The 20,864-nt window shown below is 34.9% G+C and overlaps 1 protein-coding gene across 2 annotated transcripts in view; it reads left to right on the forward strand.

The window, feature by feature from the left end:
* Nucleotides 1-20,864, forward strand: part of WDR11 (WD repeat domain 11) — a 54,636-nt gene that overhangs the window by 16,020 nt on the left and 17,752 nt on the right. For both annotated transcript variants that reach the window (XM_027112791.1, XM_027112790.1), the window contains exons 10-14: nucleotides 3,045-3,221; nucleotides 5,978-6,062; nucleotides 11,812-11,918; nucleotides 14,255-14,330; nucleotides 18,791-18,899. In XM_027112791.1, coding sequence (XP_026968592.1) covers nucleotides 3,045-3,221; nucleotides 5,978-6,062; nucleotides 11,812-11,918; nucleotides 14,255-14,330; nucleotides 18,791-18,899 — 554 coding nt within the window. The remainder of the gene's footprint in view (nucleotides 1-3,044; nucleotides 3,222-5,977; nucleotides 6,063-11,811; nucleotides 11,919-14,254; nucleotides 14,331-18,790; nucleotides 18,900-20,864) is intronic.

Consider the following 20,864-nt stretch of genomic DNA (forward strand, 5'->3'; position numbering starts at 1 on the left):
CTTTTTTTTCCTCTCACTTTTATGTTAGGTATACTTTTTGAAGGGCAAAATTAATAGTCAGTGGTTGCAGTTATTGTAAAGTCAAAGTTAATACTTCAGAAAACTAAAATGTAGACTTATTCTTTCCTAAATAAATCAGAGGGGTATAAAATATTTAAGCATAAGAGTACCTGAAGTAGTATAGACTATTATTGTAGTGCTGGAATTAGAAAATGTTCATTTGTGAGGGACTCTGATCTAAATGAAAGAGATGGCATGAGGCATCTGGATGCTGCATATATAGCCCTTGCTGGGCAATACCATACCTCCTCCTCCATGCTCGCTGCTCCCTCAGCTCAGAATTGAACACACTCTTCCTCTCTCTCCCTTTCTGCTACTCCTTATTCAAAATTCAGCTCAGGTGTTGCTTTCTTTAACCTCCCAAGCCTGATTTATGTGGTCCCTAATAGTCATCAGCTGATTGTAGTTGTGATTTGACTTGTCTTTTTCCCTACAGTAAATTACAAGCTTCACAAGGGTGGGACAGTGCTTGATTCAGCTTTGCATCCCCAGCGCTCAGCCCAGGGCCTTGCACATTCTAGATGTGTGATAAGTATTTATTGAAGGAATAAAGTAACTGAGCAGTATTAGAAAAAATCGTCTTAACTTTTTGACTTACATTTTCTTATTTTCACGTTGGGAATTCTTACTTCAACAAATATTTATTTGCAGATAATATATTGCTTCAAAGTTAATTTAATTATTATAGGACCACTGTATATTCAAGGAAGAATGAGGATTGGTGGTTTCAAATATATACAACTAGAAATTGTAAATATGCCAAGCAGTACCGACGTCTAATTCTTTTAAAATTGTGGCTAGTGGTTTATAAAGGATTTTCTTTATCACTATTTGTTCTCCCACAATGTAATTGAAAATGGATATTATTTACTAGGTTCTTTTGTTTAAATGCTGTAAAGATCCATGATATACTAGAAAGAGCATTAACTTATTAATCTTCTTAATCAGAGATGACATTTATTGAGTGCTTAATACTATGTTAAATACTGTGCCAAATTCTCTTTAAGTATTAGCTCAACAACCCTACAAAGTAGGTGCTATTATTATTATTATTTCCATTTTATGTATGTGGGAACTGAGACCCAGGGGGATTAAAAACTTGCCCCGGACTACACAGCCGATAAGTGGAAGTGTGAACCTAGTCATCCCAGTCTGGAGTCTGCTCCTTGGCCATGGCATCTAGTCCCGGCTGCTTCACCGTAATCTAAGCAAGACCTCTCCAGACCCTGGTATTCTCACAATTCCTGCCAGCCGTGGAATCCTTGTGCTCAGTGACACTAGCTTTTATACTTAAAATTCTTTTCACCTTCTAGACATAAATCCATATGAGGAAGTTTAGACACATAATTGTTTTGCAAAATTTATTTTATTAGTTACACAATTTTCCAAGTTAATTGACCTTGTCTGCACTTAATATAAAATATTAAAGTGAAAAGAATTATAAACACACATGCACAGAACTAATCAGTAATACAAAGCCTGTAGGAGTTTGTAATTTTATGCTGTTCAGGTATCTAAGTGATATAACTTACATTTTTTAGGAGACAAAATGATACAGATTGTATAGCAGTTCTTGACAGTGTTGTTGATTTAAAAGTATTAAATAAATCTTTGTTACTTGAAAACATATTAATTAAAACTTTTAATTAAACTTTTAATTTGAAATTCACTATGTACTTAGTGGTAATAGAAAGCAATTCAGTTAAATACAGAGGCCTGATTTATATTCATTGGGTAAAGGCTGCTGCTTAGTAAGGCCTAATCTGCCCTACTTTGTGAATCATCTGCCGTACTTTGTGAATCACCTCACATGGAAGATGCTTGAAGAGAAATATGGCAGTTTCCTGAAGTGAACTCCAAGCTGCAAGGGTTGGTAAACATGGTACCTACCTGTAGAACTTGCCATTCCTTTAGACCCCATCTTTGTTACTAAGATTGATACCAGTTGTATGGCTTATCCTAAGGGATCATTTATTTGGATTCAGCTGATGGCCTTTTTTTCTGTATATCTTACCGATTTTACAATAACATCATTGCTAAAACAACTTTACAGCTTTAAAAGGTTTAGTTAGAATCCTGTCACCCACTTCTAGTAATTATTTCATTCTTCCCTTTCACTCTGTGTGTGTGTGTGTGTGTGTGTGTGTGTGTGTACATATATATATACTCATACATATTCCTGATATGTACTTTTGACAACTTTATCCCAGTATTCAGTAATGCTTTAAAGGAAGAAAATTTTTATACCCTTACTAGTGAATGGTTTTGATTTTGTTGCACACTTTGTATTCACATTTTGTGAATGGTTTTTATTTGAATCATCTTTTTAGTTTGAAATTTGATAACCTAAGTACGAACGCTGTATCTAAAAATAATGCCATTTAAGACAACTGTCACTAGTGACGGTTTATATATTATATATTAGTAATTATAAGTATGTATTTAAATTTTATTTTACTTATATAAAAATATGTAATTATAAAGCTTAAATGTTGTAATTACATTGACACATTAAGATTTCTTATTTGAAATCTAAATGAGTTCTTTGAACCTGCTATTTGTGATTACCAATTTTATGTGCACTTTAAAGAGCATCAGATTGAAAAGTAACCCTTTAGAAAGGCAGTAAGACAGGAATGCTCTGTAATATCTCATGCTACAGAAACTGTTCTCTAACCCTAGTCCTCTTGATTTGCCTTGGGTGCCCTAATACCAGGAACTTTGGCTAAAATGGTGTTTCTTAGAAGACACAGGTCCCTGAATTCTGGATAGCAATACTCCGGAGTAACCTAGCCTTTGAGATATTAGATGATGCAGTTTAAGTCCCATAGCCAAGTAAGACTCGGTGTATAGCTACAGGCACTAGAGTGCTACATTACACCTTCTAGACCTGAAGAGTATACTTCCACTGTAAAGTTCCTTTAGATTTTTAAGAACAGCATATGTTACAGTTAACATATTTGTATTTTTTTATTACAAATCAGGGCAAAGTGCAATTGCTGGGGAAGAACATCCCAAAGGCTCCATTCTGCAGGAAGTGCAACTCAAATTCCTGCTAACAGGTCTGCTTTCAGGACTGCCCTCACCACAGTTTGCTATCCGTATGTGCCCACCATTGACCACAAAAAATATCAAGATGTATCAGCCATTGCTTGCTGTTGGTGAGTATTGGACCTGTTCTTTTTTTAATTCTTAATGTCTATTTTACATTTTTAAGATATTTAAGTTTCTTGGTTACTAGAAAATCCTTTATTCTCCTTTAAAATGCTTTAAGAGGAGGAAGAGGCTAAATGAAATTGTATAAATACTCATCTTGAAATACTTTTTTTTCTGTTCTATTAATCTTTTTTAATAATAATGATAACTCATTCACCTGACACCAGATAACAGAGACCCTGACACCATGGGTACATCTCTAAAATGTCAAGAGGAAAGTCCCTGTGTGATGCTGAAATCAGACTCCTTGTCTTTTCTTGGACCATCTCAAGCTCTTCCTGTGCATGTCATTTTGTTATTAGTTTTTGTTAACTAATAATATAGTCACACTTAATAGTTTAATAATAACAAGTTTCTTCATGTGCTAAGAATTGTATGTTAAACCTGGTTTTATTGTGTTTAAAGTGGCTATTGTCTTTATAAACTAAAGATTTGCCTTTTGGGTTGAAATTGCATATTTTTATGTTGTAGATAAAAAAAATTGGTCTGGGTTTCAACTTGCTGTCACAGTAATTTCATGGTAATGGGATTAACCTGATTTCTTTTACAGAGAGGACCAAATTTCTATTTGCTACTAAATACATAAGGTTAAAATTCATTTCTCTAAAATTTTGAACAATAATATATTTGTTTGAAATTGTCAACATTTTTCTTAAGATGCTATTGGTTTGGCTTCTGGCTTTTTCCCAGAAGGTCTATAAACATGTGATTTGCGATTCTTTTTTTTCCTAAAATGAAAACCCGACCTTATGGCCAGTGTGTCTCAACTTAATGGCTGACTTGTGAGCCCTCATGGCTCATTTGAGTATTACTGTTTGGCACTACTCTTATTTTCCCATTTTTTCCATTATTATCTTTTGAAAGTGATTTGAATTTTAAGGTTCAGTGGTCTGCGTTTACAGGTGTCCAGATTTATATAAATGCAGATAGATGTTTAATTTTTATTTTAGAAACTATTGATATTAAAATTCTCATTGAGGTTTCAATTGCGATTGGTCAGTGTACATAGTATGTACATCTCTGTACAAGGTCAGTATACCTTCTCTTTCAATTTAGGAATTTATTAATTTCTTGGAGAAAATTACTTCTTGGGATAGCTAGATAACAAGAGCTGAGTCAGGCTCTGAGATTTCCATTGTAGAATAAGCTGTATTGTGCTGGTATATAGTGAATAGCAGGTCATTTATTGAATTTAGTGTAATAACAAAGTAAAAGCAAAAAATATAAGTGCCTAAAGTCTTGCAGAGTCATTAGAAAAGAGAAGCAGAGTTCAACCGGAATTACTTCTTCTTGGGCCCCTTAAGTATTAAATCATAGTTTCAACATCATCAAAATGTGCAGAATGTAGAAATCATATGATTATTATGAACATCTGATAATTGAAAAGTTTTAGTAATTCTTTAGATATTTTCTCAGTACTAGAAGATACTGTAGAATAGGTGATAAAAGTAAGCAAGTGTAATACTGTATTTCTCTAGAATAGTTTTGCAAGAAATTTCTGAAGCTTTAATTCAGCAAGTTAGCTAAAATTGGAAATTGCCTAGCATTTTTACATTTATTGTTATTATATTATTATTATTTCTACATTCTATTACTTTGTATGAATCCATTAATTCTTTTAAGTCATGTGCAGTGAGAAAGTGATTGTGCAGCCACTTACATTGTTCACTTTTCTTGCTTGACTTATAAAAACATGTTAAGGGCTGAAACATTACTTTCTCAAGAAAGTGTTACTTTCTCAAGTGGCCATGTCCCTTCCAATTAAAATTTAGACATATTACCTGAGACCACGAAAAGCTTTAGGCATAATAATAACTACAAATCATAATTACAGTGATAACAGAAATAGTAATAATCATGTACATACTTTGTGCAGAGTGTTGTACTAAGTGTTTTATGTATGTTTCTCATTTAATCTCCAACAAACAGATTTTCCATTATTCCCATGTTAAAGGGATACTAACACAAATTTAGTGTGGGCAAGTAATTTGCAAAAGTATAGGGCAGAGCCAGGGCTTAAACCCAGGCTTCTTTAACTGTAAAATCCACAGTGAACCACTGTACTTCGCTTTACTTTATGATGTATTTAATGTTAAAGACAGAACAAAACCAAAATCTTTGTAAAGAAAATTAGAGAAATCTGGTTAATGAGTTCTGCTAGGTTGCCTTTTTGAGGATCAGTTATAATAAACATTCAAAAAGCTTAAGAAGGTGCATCTTCAGATTTTGTGTGTATTGAATTAGGTTGTGAAGTCTTTGAAAATCTGTCCCTGGATATAGGTAAGATTACAGAGCACATGAGATTAAGCCCTTTTTTTTTTTTTTTTTTTTTTTGCGGTACGCGGGCCTCTCACTGTTGTGGCCTCTCCCGTTGCGGAGCACAGGCTCCAGACGCACAGGCTCAGCGGCCATGGCTCACGGGCCCAGCCGCTCCGCGGCATGCGGGATCTTCCCAGACCGGGGCACAAACCCGTGTCCCCTGCATCGGCAGGCGAACTCTCAACCACTGCGCCACCAGGGAAGCCCTAAGCCCATTTTTGATGAGAGGGAAGACAGAGAAGTTTACTCTTTCTTCACACCTAGCTTGGGTTCCTTTTATAAAATATAGATGTTGTAAAATAATTGAAATCTTGAGAAAAGACTTTTGTTAGATTTGGAACTTCCACTAGATTAATTCTCCTCTACTATGTCATTTTAATAGGTACAAGTAACGGTTCTGTCCTGGTGTACCATCTCACCAGTGGGCTGCTGCACAAGGAGTTAAGCATCCACTCGTGTGAAGTCAAGTGAGTCTGTCATTGGGATATTGAGATTATAAACATATGTAATACCAGAAAAAAGTTCTTGTGGACTTTTCTACACTGAATACTCTGCAGTGGTGATTATTTGACTGAAAACTTTGAGTAATGCATATTCATGTCCAACTAATCGCTATGTTCATTAAGGATGAGTACTAATTGTTTACTTTGTAGAGAACATTATGCAGTGGAGAATTTTTTTCTCACTTTATTTCTGCATCTTATTTATTTCTCCTAAGGCCAAGGCTATTTTCTCACTGGATATCACTCTGTTCCCTTGTTCCTGTTTATATAGTTTGTTTTCCTTTTCTGTAAAGATCCCTCAGTAGGACTGCTCGTGAAAATTTTGAATAAGGTCATTTAAATTGTTAATTAATCTCATTTATTCTTTCATTTTGAGATGTGATCTGTTTTATGAGTTCTCTGTATGCAGAGGTATCTGAGGGAAGGCTAACAGAACAGAAGGATGACTCTTGCTTTCTGTTTTAAAGTACATACATGCCACTCCAATAAAAATTTTTTAAAAATAAATAAAAATAAAGTACATACATACCTGCTCCATAGCATTATCTTGCTGATCACATGACTATATTCCTTTCTTTGCCCTGGCAATGATGGATTGTAAAGTTACACATATATAATATAAATTTATTAATCTTCCAGTATTTTTTGATGATGTTGGAACAGATGTATCCGAAAGGCCATTTCTCAGTTCTGTACATTATATTATAGTTATAGTTCTCATGTGTACGTTAAAATTCTTAGTGAACCCTTAGTGTGCACATTATTCGGAATAAATGCGTTTTCTAAATGGGGAATGGTCAACCCTTGAAGTATCACAACTTCTGATTGTGATGGAAGTTTCTGAAGAGTTTATGTTGCCTTATTCTTTCAAGTGCATGATTTTTTGGTACAGCCTGAGTGACTGTTTATCGCCACCTTATGCTGTGCCCCTACAGTATCTCCCTAAATACATCTACATGGAGGAGTAATGTCTTCAAAAGTGTTAGGCTTTTGGGGTGCAGAGACACAGGTAACTGCTTGGATCCTTCCAGGCTGTTGTTCATCTTTTCTCTCTCCTTCCAGTAGTCCCTGCTGCCACTGATACCTTCTCTCTTCCTTTCTTTCCTGTCTGCGTTGCTTCTCTTGACATTTCCTTTCACCCCTGGCTTTTGTTTGCAGTGTTCCCTTTTATGGCAAACACCAATCAATCAAAACTCACCATTTAATCAGTATTTGTTCTAAGGATTATGTTAAGTGTTAATACTTTTCAGGCATTGTTTCCTTGAATCCTCACTACAACTCTATGCAGTAGGCACTATTATTATTCCCAATTTACAGAAGAAGAACTGAGTATTGTGGAGTCATGAAAAGGTACATGGAATTCAATCCAGGCGTTTCAGGCTTCAGAACTGAGCTCTTAGGATACGTGTGCTAAATCTCCAGCTAAAAAATTCGCATAGATTAGTTGGGAACATTTTGGCAATAAGATAAAAATGTTGACTAAGCCGGGATTAATGCCAGGAATTTGGTACATGCTTCTGGAAAATCAAGCACATTGTCACTTTTTTCGGAACACTGAAATCTTATTTATTTGTTTGTTTATTTATTTATATTGAGGTACAGTTGAGATATAACATACTAGTTTCAGATGTACAGTGTAATAATTCAATACTTGTGTATATTGTGAAATGATCACCACAGTATGTAATCTTTAATAAAGACAAGATAGCTAGTTAATCAGTGAGCTATTTGCTGTAAGTAAGATTGTTATCCTGGATTGTTCAGGTCATAGATGTCACTAAATACATGACTTACACACGTTACGATAATATTTGTTATTGACACCAAAATTATTTATAATGTGTTACTTGGGGTACCGAATAGCTCTGAGGGGTACGCTGCTCAGTCAGGCTAGCGTTGTGAACAATCCCGCAAGTATGCTCCATTATTTTAAATATAAATTTTCCCTCTTAATTGCCATTTTGAAGATAATTCACATTTTACATCCAGAGATGGTGCCCAAGAGGATGCTAAAATACTGCTGTCTTTGTGTTTCAATTAATGCAATTATAGTATTACAATTAAAAGCCATTATGAAAATTTCACAGATGTGCTATAAAAATTGCTGAACTTATTAGCAGTAAACCCAATATGTTCTAGATACTCACATGCAAATTAAAGGCCAACTTTAGAAAGTTGTTTTTCTACTTAGTACTAAAAGTGTTTTTAAAAACCACTTCATCTTAAGTACTTCAGTCTTTAGCATACATATGGCCTGGTACTGCCTAACTACAGATAGTTGCATCTATGCGTTTTTTGAAAGCTATGATGTTTTAACCAGTTATGCTTTACAAATATGAAATATATATTGAGCCTCTTCTGTATGCCTGTAAACAGACAAAACCTGGGAAGCTTATAATCCAGTGGAAGATACCTAGAACTAAATAATGTAGAGTGGTACATATAGGTTTTCTTAGATTATTAGAGTTCTTATATTATTAGTTGGTGTCTTTGTCCAGTAGGCTAAAATTACAATAATATAGCCCAATACTATTTTCAGTGTCAAAAATTGTTAAAACAGTAGTTTATATGGGTATCAAAACACTGATTGACTCAGTATTGCTTTGAGCACATTGAGTGATTTGTGGAAAGTAAAATGATCTCTATTTTGTCTGTCTGTACATTTGCCGAAGTTAGTTTCATATAACGGTAGGACTTCAAGACCTTTCAGAAAGTGTTTGCTCCCCCCAGCCACCCAGTGTTGAGAAGTAGCTAAAGTAGCATCCCCAATGCAGGTGAACAGGCCCAACTTGGGAATCCATAGGAGTCAGAACACTGAATCCCTATTGGTAGATTCTAAGGTTACAATTGTTCAGTAGCAAGGAATGCTACGAAACAACCTTAGACTGAGTCAGAAAATGAGCTGCTGTTCTTAAGAGTTTTTATAGAGCTCAGTGTGTGGTTAAACCTAGACAATGGTTTTCTAATCCTGGGAGCAGTGTTGTGCTCAGCTGTGTTTGACAAGAGTTTTCATTCTTTTCTTTTGAGAAATAATCCCCTCCTTATCTAATACACTTGGAAGTCCAACTCGATTTTTATTTTCTTTAGTTGATCAGTAGGAGTCAGATGTACAGGCTGCTGCTGGAATCTGCTCAAAGGCAGCACACTTGTGGTGCTCGATTATAAATAAGCAACCACCCGTGTTCTGCTATATCCTGAACACTGGGACATCCTGTACACTGGGGGGAAAGCACTTCTCTGAATATGTGCGGCACTTAGAAACATAAGGAGGCATGGTAGGCTTTTTTTGGACATCATTCTTTTAATCTAACGGAATTTGCTGAGTGCCTGTCACGTGCTTAGAGAGACAGGGCATGGTACCTCCCTTCTAAGAGACTACAGTCTACTGCAGTGCTTCTCCATCAGTCGCACTGTCGTTTCCACTGAAAGCTGTTGAGGCTTTCAGGCAAAACCCTATTTGCCCTTTGAGTCTCAGCTTTAATGTTTCCCCAGGAAGCCCAGCCTGGCCCCTGAGACCAGATTCCATGTGACTCTTACAAGCTCCTGTTGAACTCAGCACTGTTCTCTTTTGAGATAGATAATACCAGATGCACTTGTATAATGTCTCTTTTCTGCTAGATTGTAGGCTCCTGAAGGACAACAGTTACCTCCATCTCATTCACAGCTGTATTCCCTAGCCTAGCAAACTCGCTAGCATGTACTGGGTACTTAATAGCACAGGCACCGGCATATATGGGGTACCTAACAGATGTATTTTTAAAAATAATAAATGAAAAGTGGGAGGACTGAAATTTTTACTGTCCAGAGGTAGTGGCATTACTATACTGGAGTATAAGTAGTTCAGATTGCCAGCAGCAAGACTTGGAAAGTATATCTTAAGGTTTCTGTGGGTAAACGGATCTGATTGAAGCTACCAGACTTATTTAGAGAACAGAAGTTCAAAATGATTCTTGTCTCCTTTTGTTCACTCTCAGTAGAAAAATTAATGAGTACTATGTGTTAGGGAAAAGAAAGAGAAACAAGACAAATTGACTTTTCCAGTGAATAATTAACCAACTTATATTGTAGTCTCTATAGGTGCAGTTTGAGTATAGTAAATGAGGAGGCCTAGTGAAGAAAATAGGGCTTGAGTTAGATCTTGAAGTAAGAGTAATTATTGATGGTGATTATGAATACATACAGTGCTTACTCTGTGCCAGGCCTTCTCTATGCACTCAGTGTTATTACTCCTGCACAGCAGATGAGGAAACTGAGAGGTAAAGGAGCACAGAGCTAGTAAGTGCTGGAGCTGGGACTTGATACTAGATAGTATTTGAACAGGGAAGGAGAGGGGTCATTCCAGTCATGGAAGTTCTCAAGAGTTCTCTGTTTTTAGCAGCCTAATCTGAGTGTTTCAACAGAACTTTACATTTGAAGAGTTATAAATTGATAACTACAGTAATTCCCTGCTGTTGCAAATATTATTTTCAGTTCTCTTGGGATTATCTTTGCTCCTCTGAGAAAAGACAAGTAGGTGGGTACACAGGGGTCAGTGAGGAAAAGCTACTCTAGTTAAAATAGCAAGGTTTTTAACATCTGAACCTTTTAACACAAGGTTCAGATGATTGAGAGGTAAGTTTCATGCCGAATGGCTTTGAAAGTCACACAGAAGAGTTTGGATTTGATGCAGGAGCCATTGTATTGATACCTTTTCTTGGGCAGGTGAGAGACATGTTCAGAGCAGTATTAATGCTAAATCTAGCAGGAGCATTCAAATTGGAGTAGAAGTGGAAAAACTAGATCAGAGGTCAGCAAGCATTTTCTGTAAAGGACAGATGGCAAATATTTTAAGCTTTGTAGGCCATAAAATTTCTGTCACAGTTACTCAGCCCTGCCACTGTATCGTGAAAGCAGCCATAGACATTATGTCATTGTTAAAAATGGTTGTCCTGTAAATGCTGATGAGCAATTGCATATAGAACAGAGGTTTAGACTTGCCTCCCGGTCAGCTCTATTACCTTGTAAGCAATGCAGGGTAATAGTAGTGTTTCTCACTTCTTTTTGTGACTCTGATGAATTCGCTTGTCCTGGGTCCCCCCATTTTCCATTGATGGTGAAGCCAGTTATGTTAGTGGGAAAAAAACATGGACTCACCTACTATCAGTCCCAAATAAAGGGGACTCCCAGGACATTAGGTTGATAGGTTACTGTCCTGTCATACTTGTCTGATTTTTCTTTTATGCTTTTCTCTAATTGACATACAGTTTGGAACGTTCATCCACTTCCAAATCTAATAGCTCAGTTTGTATTGTTTGCTTCAGGAATTTCTGCTTCCTAACCAACTAAGAATTTTGATAAAATTTGATAAAGTTCCTACGTGTGCTCAACTTTAAGCAGTCTGCTCAGAATATTTCTGTACCACTTGTTTTTAAACAGTGGAATTCTTGGCAAATACTGTGATGTGACTCCTTTGCCAGATTCTAATAGCTGTTTTAGTGCCATGAATTCTGATAACCTATCTTTTTATTGGATCTGGAGATAAAGTTTTATTAGAAATAATTTTATATATGTTTGAAATGTATGATAATATAGCCTCAAATAAATGTCATATTAATATAATTCCTTAATTAACTTGTATAATAAAATTTAGGTCATAGAAAAAACTTATTTTTCAAATAAATTTTTCAGACAAAAAAGAATATTAGATTAATCTTTGTTTAATTTCTCATTATAGGGGTATTGAATGGACGAGTTTAACTGGTTTTCTTTCTTTTTCTACCTCAACACCAAACAACATGGGATTAGTGAGGAACGAACTTCAGCTGGTTGATCTTCCAACAGGTTTGTGTATTTAGACTATTACGATATTTAAAATGGTACCATCATATTGATCAAAGATGTTGCTATTTATAAAACATGTTCCAAAGTACTTTCTTTCACCTTGGAATTTTTTCTCATTTATATATTCATTTTTATATATTCTATGTTTATATATTCATTCTTTGGTTGTTCTGTAATAATTGCCTTAGAAAAGACTCATCATTGTATGCAAATTATGTTAACACAAGTGCATGGTAAATGGAGTACCATTAGCCTGAATGGACAGATTCATAAATATGGTATCAGTTGTACTTTCAAGTACATTGTTGTAGATAACCAGAAGTACAGTTTTAAAATCAATCTTTGTAGTTACACTTTATTAGATTCTCTTTTAAAAATTTTGGCCTTTGCGTGAAACCCTTAAAAATCTTGTAAATAAGGATTCTTTTTAAATGCTTAAATTTAAAACTTTTGATAATCTCTGGCTGGCTAAATAGGAAAACTTAATTTCGGAGTTTAAAGACTTTACAATAGGAAATATTCCAGTAAAGTAACCTGTTCACAATTGTTAAAAACCTATAGCCCAGTGAGTTTCAAAATACGAACTTGAAAATAGAGTAAGGTGAAGGTTTTATATTATTTTATATATAGCACATGGAATGATTTCAAATAGTTTTTTTTTTTTTTTTACAAAATTGTGGGGAGTTTTTTTTTAAATGGCTTAGCAATATGAATATATGTAGATAGTTTTAACCAATAAGTTACCTGTGTGTATAATAAATCATATATATGGTTGCTTCCTTGTATTCTCAATATATATTTCTAACTTATAGTTGTTCTTACTTATCAGAGTATGTTACTAAACCTCAAAGAATTAGCCCTACTTTAGTCCAGTGTTGCTCTAGTCTAATTGGAAATGACCTGCCTGGTGACCCCTATCCCTACATTCCTGAGTTGCCAATAAACTGGCACTGGTCACTGTAGGTACATGGTAGCCCAGGGATGAAATGCTGTTCTGTAGTATCATTCACTAAAAAAATGCCTGTTCAGTTTTTTCCAATCAGCTCAGGTCTAGGACTGTTAGATAACTTAAAATCTGTCTTTCACAGATTTATTTTTGAGGAACAAATTTCTAAGTAATAGTTACTGACTTTTTAGGTGGGACATTTAAATTCATAGATTATAGACTTTTACAGCCTTGTCTTCTAAGGAGGGCAGCCAACTAGCAGAGCCAGGAAAGGATGTAGGGTGTTTGGCGAATAATAATAGTGAGCTTCTGTTTGATGGCATTGAAGAGCAGGGAGGCATATAGGCATCCACTTGTCTTTGAATTGAGTATGTTCTCTCTTTTGTTTAATGTAATAGAAATCTAGGAAAAGATATTAAAATATATTTGTTCAGGGACTTCCCTGGTGGCACAGTGGTTAAGAATCCACCTACTAATGCAGGGGAAACGGGTTCGATCCCTGGGCCGGGAAGATCTCACATGCCGTGGAGCAACTAAGCCCTTGAGCCACAACTACTGAGACCACGTGCCGCAACTACTGAAGCCTGCACGCTCTAGGGCCTGTGTGCCACAACTACTGAGCCCGTGCGCCTAGAGCCCATGCTCTGCAACAAGAGAAGCCACCACAATGAGAGCCCACACACCACAATGAAGAGCAGCCCCTGCTCGTCACAACTAGAGAAAGCCCATGCACAGCAACAAAGACCCAATGCAGCCAAAAAATATGTATATTTGTTCAAACATAAAGTAGAACTTGCATTTTTTAAGTTACAGAAAACCATTTAGCTTCTTTGGCTATTAACTAATTCTTAATATTCCCCAGTTTCAGTTTATAGAGACCTTTTGATAGGAACATGTCAAAATATTGTAGTTGAGTATTTTGCACATGGGACAAGAAATCTTAAATACCTGTTCAAAGAGTGTTTTCTCTACTAATTAGTATTTGTAAACATGAAAATATTTATATTACCTTGAATGTACCAGTAGTTTTTACAGTAAGCAGTTGCTTTACCATAGATGCATTAAAACTTTAGAAATTGGTATTTCTAAATTTCTAAGATTAAATTATTTGAAAGAAACCACAGAAGGACCTCAAGAAATTCTATAAAAAAAGAAAATATGTTTTTATAAAGTAGATATTTGAATGTAAGTAATATACTGTTGGTCTTTAACTTGTAATAGTTTTGAATACTTGAGAATACTTTTGAATTTAGATTATTAGAAACAGCTTAGAAGCAAATGGAAGAGGGAACAGGAATAGAGGGTAGCACTGATCAAATTACATTGGTACAGCTTTTAGTTTCTTACATGTTTTATGTGCTTTTTTACCTTTTAATATTTGCAATTAAAGGTAGGAGCATTGCTTTTCGTGGTGAACGAGGTAATGATGAATCGCCCATCGAAATGATTAAAGTATCTCATTTGAAGTAAGTGTCATCCTAAAAAATTCTCTGGTCTTCTCACAAGGTAATCTCAAGGATTTTTTTATCTTTAAGAAAGTGAGAGTATGCATGCATGCATATAGAATTTCTTAGTGATAGCAAACTGTGATGTGCAGCCATATCAAAGAAAATATTTTAATCGCAAAATTAAGTTGCTATTGCTTTTAATTCTCCACTTCTAAAAAGACAAGGTAATTTATCTGAACCTTAACATTTCATTAGATTGGTAAGACCAGTAACCCCATTGTGTTCCACTATAGCTATGTTGATATAAATGCCTGTCACTCACTAAGAAATGTTATTTGTTATCTGGTGAAATTCTTATTTCAACTTCCACCTCAGTTTGGGTTTACTGAGTAAAAGAATTCATTTTCCTTATTTGTAATTTAGATCTAATTCCAGTAAGTTTCTGAGTTTTTTGTTCCAAGGGAAAATAAATGTAAAGCAGGATTATTGACAACAGAGACTGAATGAAAACTAATCAAAAGAACAAAGAAAGGAGTAAGCACTCGGAAGTTGTTTTTAAAATTGCTTTAGCTTTTCGAGGCTCTTTGCATTTCCATATAAACTTTAGACTCAACTTATCAGTTTTACCACAAAGTTTCCTAGAATTTTGATTTTCATTGCATTGCATCCATGGATCAACATGGGGAGGAATTGACGTCTACCGAGTTTTGTGATTCGTGAACGTGGTGTATCTCTCCACTTATTTAGTTCTTTAATTTCTTTCAATAATATTGTGTAGTTTCCAGCTTATAGGTCTTACACATCATTTGTGAATTATTTTTTGCTTTTTCTTTGATGCTATTATAAATGGTGTTTTTTCTTTTTTTATTTCAATTTTCAATTATTATTTATATACTGAAATAGTTAATTTTTTACTGAGGTAATATTTATTTATAACATTATGTAAGTTTCATGTGTACAACACTGTATTTATACTTCTGTGTACCCTACAGCGTGCTCACCACCAAAAATTTATTTTCCATCGGTCACCATACATTTGACCTTCTTTACCCATTTTGCCCTCTTTCCTACCTCTTTCCCTCTGGTAACCACTACTCTGTTCTCTGTATCTACTTGTTTATTTTTATTTGGTTTGGTTTTTTTAATTTGTTTATTTTTTTATATTCCACATATGAGTAAAATCACATGGTATTTGTCTTCCCCTGACTTATTTCACTTAGCATAATACCCTTATGGTCCATTCACATTGTTGCAAATGGCAGGATATTCTTTTTATGGATAAATAATATTCCATTGTTTTATATATATATATATATATATATATATATATATACATACACACACACCACGTCTTCTTTATCCATTCCTCTGTTGATGGGCACTTAAGTTGATTCTGTATCTTGGCTATTGTAATTAATGTGATGATGAACATGGGAGATGCAGGTATCTTTTCGGATTAGTGTTTTTGTATTCTTTGGATAAATACCCAGAAGTGGGATAACTGGATCATATGGTAGTTCTATTCTTAATTTTTTTAGGAATCTTCATACTGTCTTCCATAGTGGCTGCACCAATTTACATTTATACCAACTGAGGGTTCCCTTTTCTCCACGTCCTCACCAATACTTACTTCTTATCTTTTTGATAATAGCCATTCTGACAGGTGTGAAGTGATATCTCATTATGGTTTTGATTTGCATTTCCAAGTAATTAGTGATGTTGAACATCTTTTCACGTGCCATCTGTATGTCTTTGGGAAAAAGTCTGTTCACCTCCTCTGCCCAGTTTTTAATCAGGTTGTTTGTCTTTTTGTTGGGGAGTTGTATGAGTTCTTTGTATATTTTTGGATATTAATCCCTTATTGGATATATCATTTGCAAATATCTTCTCCCATTCGGTAGGTTGTCTTTTTTGTTTTATTTATTGTTCCCTTTGCTGTGCAGAAGCTTTTTATTTTGATGTAATCCCATTTGTTTATTTTTGCTTTTCTTTCCCTTGCCTGAGGAGACATATCTAGAAAGGTATTGTTGTAGATACATGTAGATGCCCTTTATCAGGTTGAGGAAGTTTTTTGTTCCTAGTTTGCTGAAACTCTGTATCATTGAGTAGGTGTTGAATTTTGTCATATGCTTTTTCTGCATTTATGGACATCATCATTTGGTGTGTTTTTGTTTTGTTCTTTAAGTTGGCTTAATATGGTGAATTATATTGCTTGATTTCTCAGATGTTAAACTTGACATTCCTGGGATAAACTCCGCTTGGTCATGATATATTAGTGGATTTGATTTGCTAATATTTTGATATATTGTTGGGTTTGATTTACTGATACTTTATTAGGGATTTTTGCATCTGAGTTCATGAAGGATATTGGTCTAGTTTTTGTGTAATATCCTTGACTGGTTTTGGAATCAGGGTAATGGCCTTGTAAAATGCGTTGTGAAATATTTCCTCCTCTTCTTTTTTCTAGGCGAGTTTGTGTAGAATTGATATTATTTCTTCCTTAAATAGGGCGAATTCACTGAGGAACCCATCTGGGCCTAGAATTTTTTTTGCAGTAAAGTTTTTAAATATAAATTCATCTTTCATAGATGCCAAACTATTCAGGTTATATATATATATTTCTTTCAGTGCGCTTTGGTAGTTGGTGTCTTTCAAGTAATCTGTCCATTCATTTCATTGAAGTTGTTGAATTTATTGATATAAGCTTGTTCATAATAATTCCCTTATTCTTTTAATGGCTGTGTGATCTGAGTAATGTCTCTTTCATTTCTGATAATCAGTAACATGTCAATTTTATTAATTTTTTCAAAGAAACTTCTATGGTTTCTTTGATTTTTCTCTGTGGTTTTCTGTTTTCTGTTTCATTGACTCCATGCGTATCATTGACTTTTGATTCATTGACTTCTTTATCATTGTTAATATTCTTTGTTCAGAAGTTTGTCTGATTTGTCTGATTAGTGTAGCCACTCTAGCTTTCTTTTGATTAGTGTTTGTATGGTATATCTTTTTCCTTCCTCCTATTTGTAACTTATCTCTGTCTTTAAAGTTGATTTCTTACAGAGAGCATATAATAGGGACTTGTTTTACTGTTTGATCTGATAATCTTTGCTTCTAATTGCATTGTTTAAATTATTCATATTTAATGTAATTACTAATATGGCATATGTTTTCATCTACCATCTTGGTAGTTATTTTCTCTTTTTTTCATTTTGAGTGAATTAATATAGTTTATAATTATATTTGGTTTAATTTCTCATATGCAAAATATCAGTTAGTATAACCCACATAAGAACAAAAGTTCTTTGGAGGAGAGCCTCAATAATGCTTTTAAACGTAAGGGAGTCCTGGGACTAAGAAGTTTGAGAATTGCTCAAACTGTTTAGACTCCAGTCTCTTCTATTTCCAGTCAGTCTTGACTCTACACAAGCCTACTAAATTAATACATCTTAAACAATTGATCACATTATCACCACTGCTTCAGAACTCAGTGATCTGCTCTTCTCTGCAGGATGAATCTCTGCACATGCTAGCATTGCATTTTAGGGTGTCTTAGGGATTTTATAATGTGAATCCAAAATTCACATTTTAGCCTTCTTTCTCATGACGATTGCTCTCACATACTTTGCATTTCAAACAGCATGTTCCCCCAAACACCCTGTGTCCTTTCCTGTCTTTTGCCATTTATCACACTTGTAACTCTGCCTAGAATGCCATTTTCCTATTGTCAAAATTAATCTCAGCTTTCATAGTGAATCTTTATAGGATTTACCAGATTCTCTTTTATATTAGTTATTTACATACACGCCTTGTTTTTATATTAGATATAATAAAAAATGTAACATTTTGCATTTGTATAATCCATCACGGTTTATAAGTCTTTCATGTGTGCTGGTCGTTTTTGTTTATTTTTATCCTTACAGTATTTAGTGAGGTATGTAAGACAGATGTTGCCATTTTAAAGATAAGCAGAATAAAACTCCAAAGGTCACATGGTTTGTCTGAGGTCACATAATTATCAAATGGGAGTCCTTTGATAACACTGCGCTACAGGGATCTTCCTACTCTGTCACATTTCCTCACTGTCGGCATGATAGAAACTTTACTTACTTTTTTATTTAATTTTTACCGTAACCTGCATCCCAATCAATCCATTGATGTAAGTAGTGGTATTTTCATGTGTTGATGAGAAAATTGAGCCTCAGGAGGGTTATTGTAATATGTGGCACCAGGATGTGAACTCATGCCTTTTCTCATCATTCTGAGCTGGGCTCCTTGCCTACTTATGGCTATGTGGCTCTCACAGGTCATTTTAGAGCTTTACCTTCTTAGGACTGTTAATCATCAGGGCTAAAGGTTAGTTTAAATTCTCTTTGTTTAGAATGTGTCATCTGAGTTTTCTGATTTACTGAACTTTTTATTTGCACTGCTTGTGAAAATTTTGCAAAAAGAGGTTTATTTAGTAATTTTGTTTATTTTAGACAGTATTTGGCAGTTGTATTCAAAGATAAACCCCTGGAGTTATGGGATGTTAGGACCTGTACCATTCTTAGAGAAATGTCCAAAAACTTCCCTGCAATAACTGCTTTGGTAAGTTACAATTGAAGAAGTAAACAGTTTATTTAGGTATGTATATATGTGATGAATATTTTTCTTTAGCTTGAATTTAAATCATTAATCCTGTGTATTTTCTTGTCAAAAATGTGTATTCAGAGAAGATCTAAACAAATGGAGACAACTCTTATTTTCTTGGATGGGTTAAGCTAATATTATATTAAATTCCAATTAAAATTTAACTTAGATATTTTGAAGAACATGATAAACATATTCTAAAATATTTATGGAAAAATAAAGGTCATAGTCAACCTTGAAAAAAGAGGAGTAATGTAGGCAGTATGGGTGGGGGTCGGACGCATCCTACCCCATACAGTACATATTATTAAACCGTAGAAATAAAAGCAATGTCATATTGGCCCAAGAAAGAGAAATGGATCAGTATAATAAAGACCTCATTAACAGACCCATGAATGTTTGGGAACTGAATGTACAGTAAAGTAGCTCACAAACCCAAGAGGAGGGACAGACTGTTTAGTAGGCAGTATTGGGGAAACTGTCTCACTTTATGGAGAAAAATACTGGATCTCTGCATAATACCATATTCAGAGGTGGGCTTCACAGGATTAATGACCTAAATGTAAAAAAAAGTAAAGCTATAAAATTAATACAAATACAGAAGAATATTTTTCTATTCTGGGGCAAAAGAGGATATCTGAAGCTCAAACCAAAAGGCAAAAAAATTGAATGAATTTGATTATATCAAGATTGGTGCTTTTTATTCAATGAATCAGACCATTGTCGAGGTTAAATATAGAAGACAAGTTGAAAAAAGAAATTTTCCAGTGTCTAAGATGGACAAAGGGTTAACTAATCCCTCCAAGGGATTAGTATTGTAGGAACTCCTGCAATGAAGCGACAGGAGCCCCAGTGGAAGGACGAACAAGCATGTGAACAGTTAATGAATGGCAGGGAAACCTAAAAGGCCAAACAAGCATGTGAAGAAATGTTCAAACTCATAGGTTTTGGGATGTGCAAAGTAAAATAACCATGATATACCTTTTAGACTAACAAAAAGTGGAAAGCCAGGTAGCATCCCATGTGGGTGTAATATGAGCTATAGGAATTCCTTGGCGCTGCTGATAGGTATCTAGACCAGTGCAGCCATTCTGCAGAGCAAACTGGCAGCACTTAGGCAAACACAGACATCCTCTGTGTTCCAGCTGATCAGCTTCTGGTCATACAGGAACTTTTGTGAGGATATTGACTGCAGTGTAATTTGCCGTGAGGAGAGTATAGAGACAATCTGGGTGTCTTTTGCTGGGAAACTAAACTAAACTAAAAACTAGGCTAAAAATTGGCAGATATACCTATGGAGTGTTATATAACATGCAGAAACAACAGAGGTGGGACTTGAATACATTGCACTGAGTAAAAAGAGTTAGAAACAGGATGAGATATATAACACACTGCTATTAATGCAGATCACAAATATGTGCATGTAAAATAACTACATGTTAAGAATTTATACATATGAGAGGATATTAGATTAAATGCATTAGAATAAGCAGGAATAAATAAATAAAAGGAGAGGTTTGGGGTGGACCTACAGATGATAATGGGCCATGATTGGAGGAGTGTGATCATCTCACCTTGTGTACCTAAGGGGGAGGTGGGGAGGTAAGGAGTGGGAGGTACCATAATTAAATGTATTATTTTCATTCTGTAAAAAATGAAAGCATCAAAAGTTTAAAACCTGTTGGAGTTGGCCATTAAGCTCTTTTCCTTTAAGCTGTAATTGAAGATTAGAGGTAGATCATTAAAATATTCTACCATAAACTGTAATGAAGATGCATTCATTCAACCTTTCTGAAAAAAGTAAAACCTAAGAACAAATTGTGAATTCATGTGTAGTAATAATAAGTGACGCTGGGCAATGGCGGGTATGCCCAGCTCTTCTGGAAGCGTTCTTTGACAGAGAAACTGATCACTTGCGGGCAT

This window comes from Aethalodelphis obliquidens, unplaced genomic scaffold (genome assembly GCF_003676395.1).
Source record: "Aethalodelphis obliquidens isolate GAN/ISIS:26980383/991018 unplaced genomic scaffold, ASM367639v1 scaffold11, whole genome shotgun sequence".
Lineage (NCBI taxonomy): Eukaryota > Metazoa > Chordata > Mammalia > Artiodactyla > Delphinidae > Aethalodelphis > Aethalodelphis obliquidens.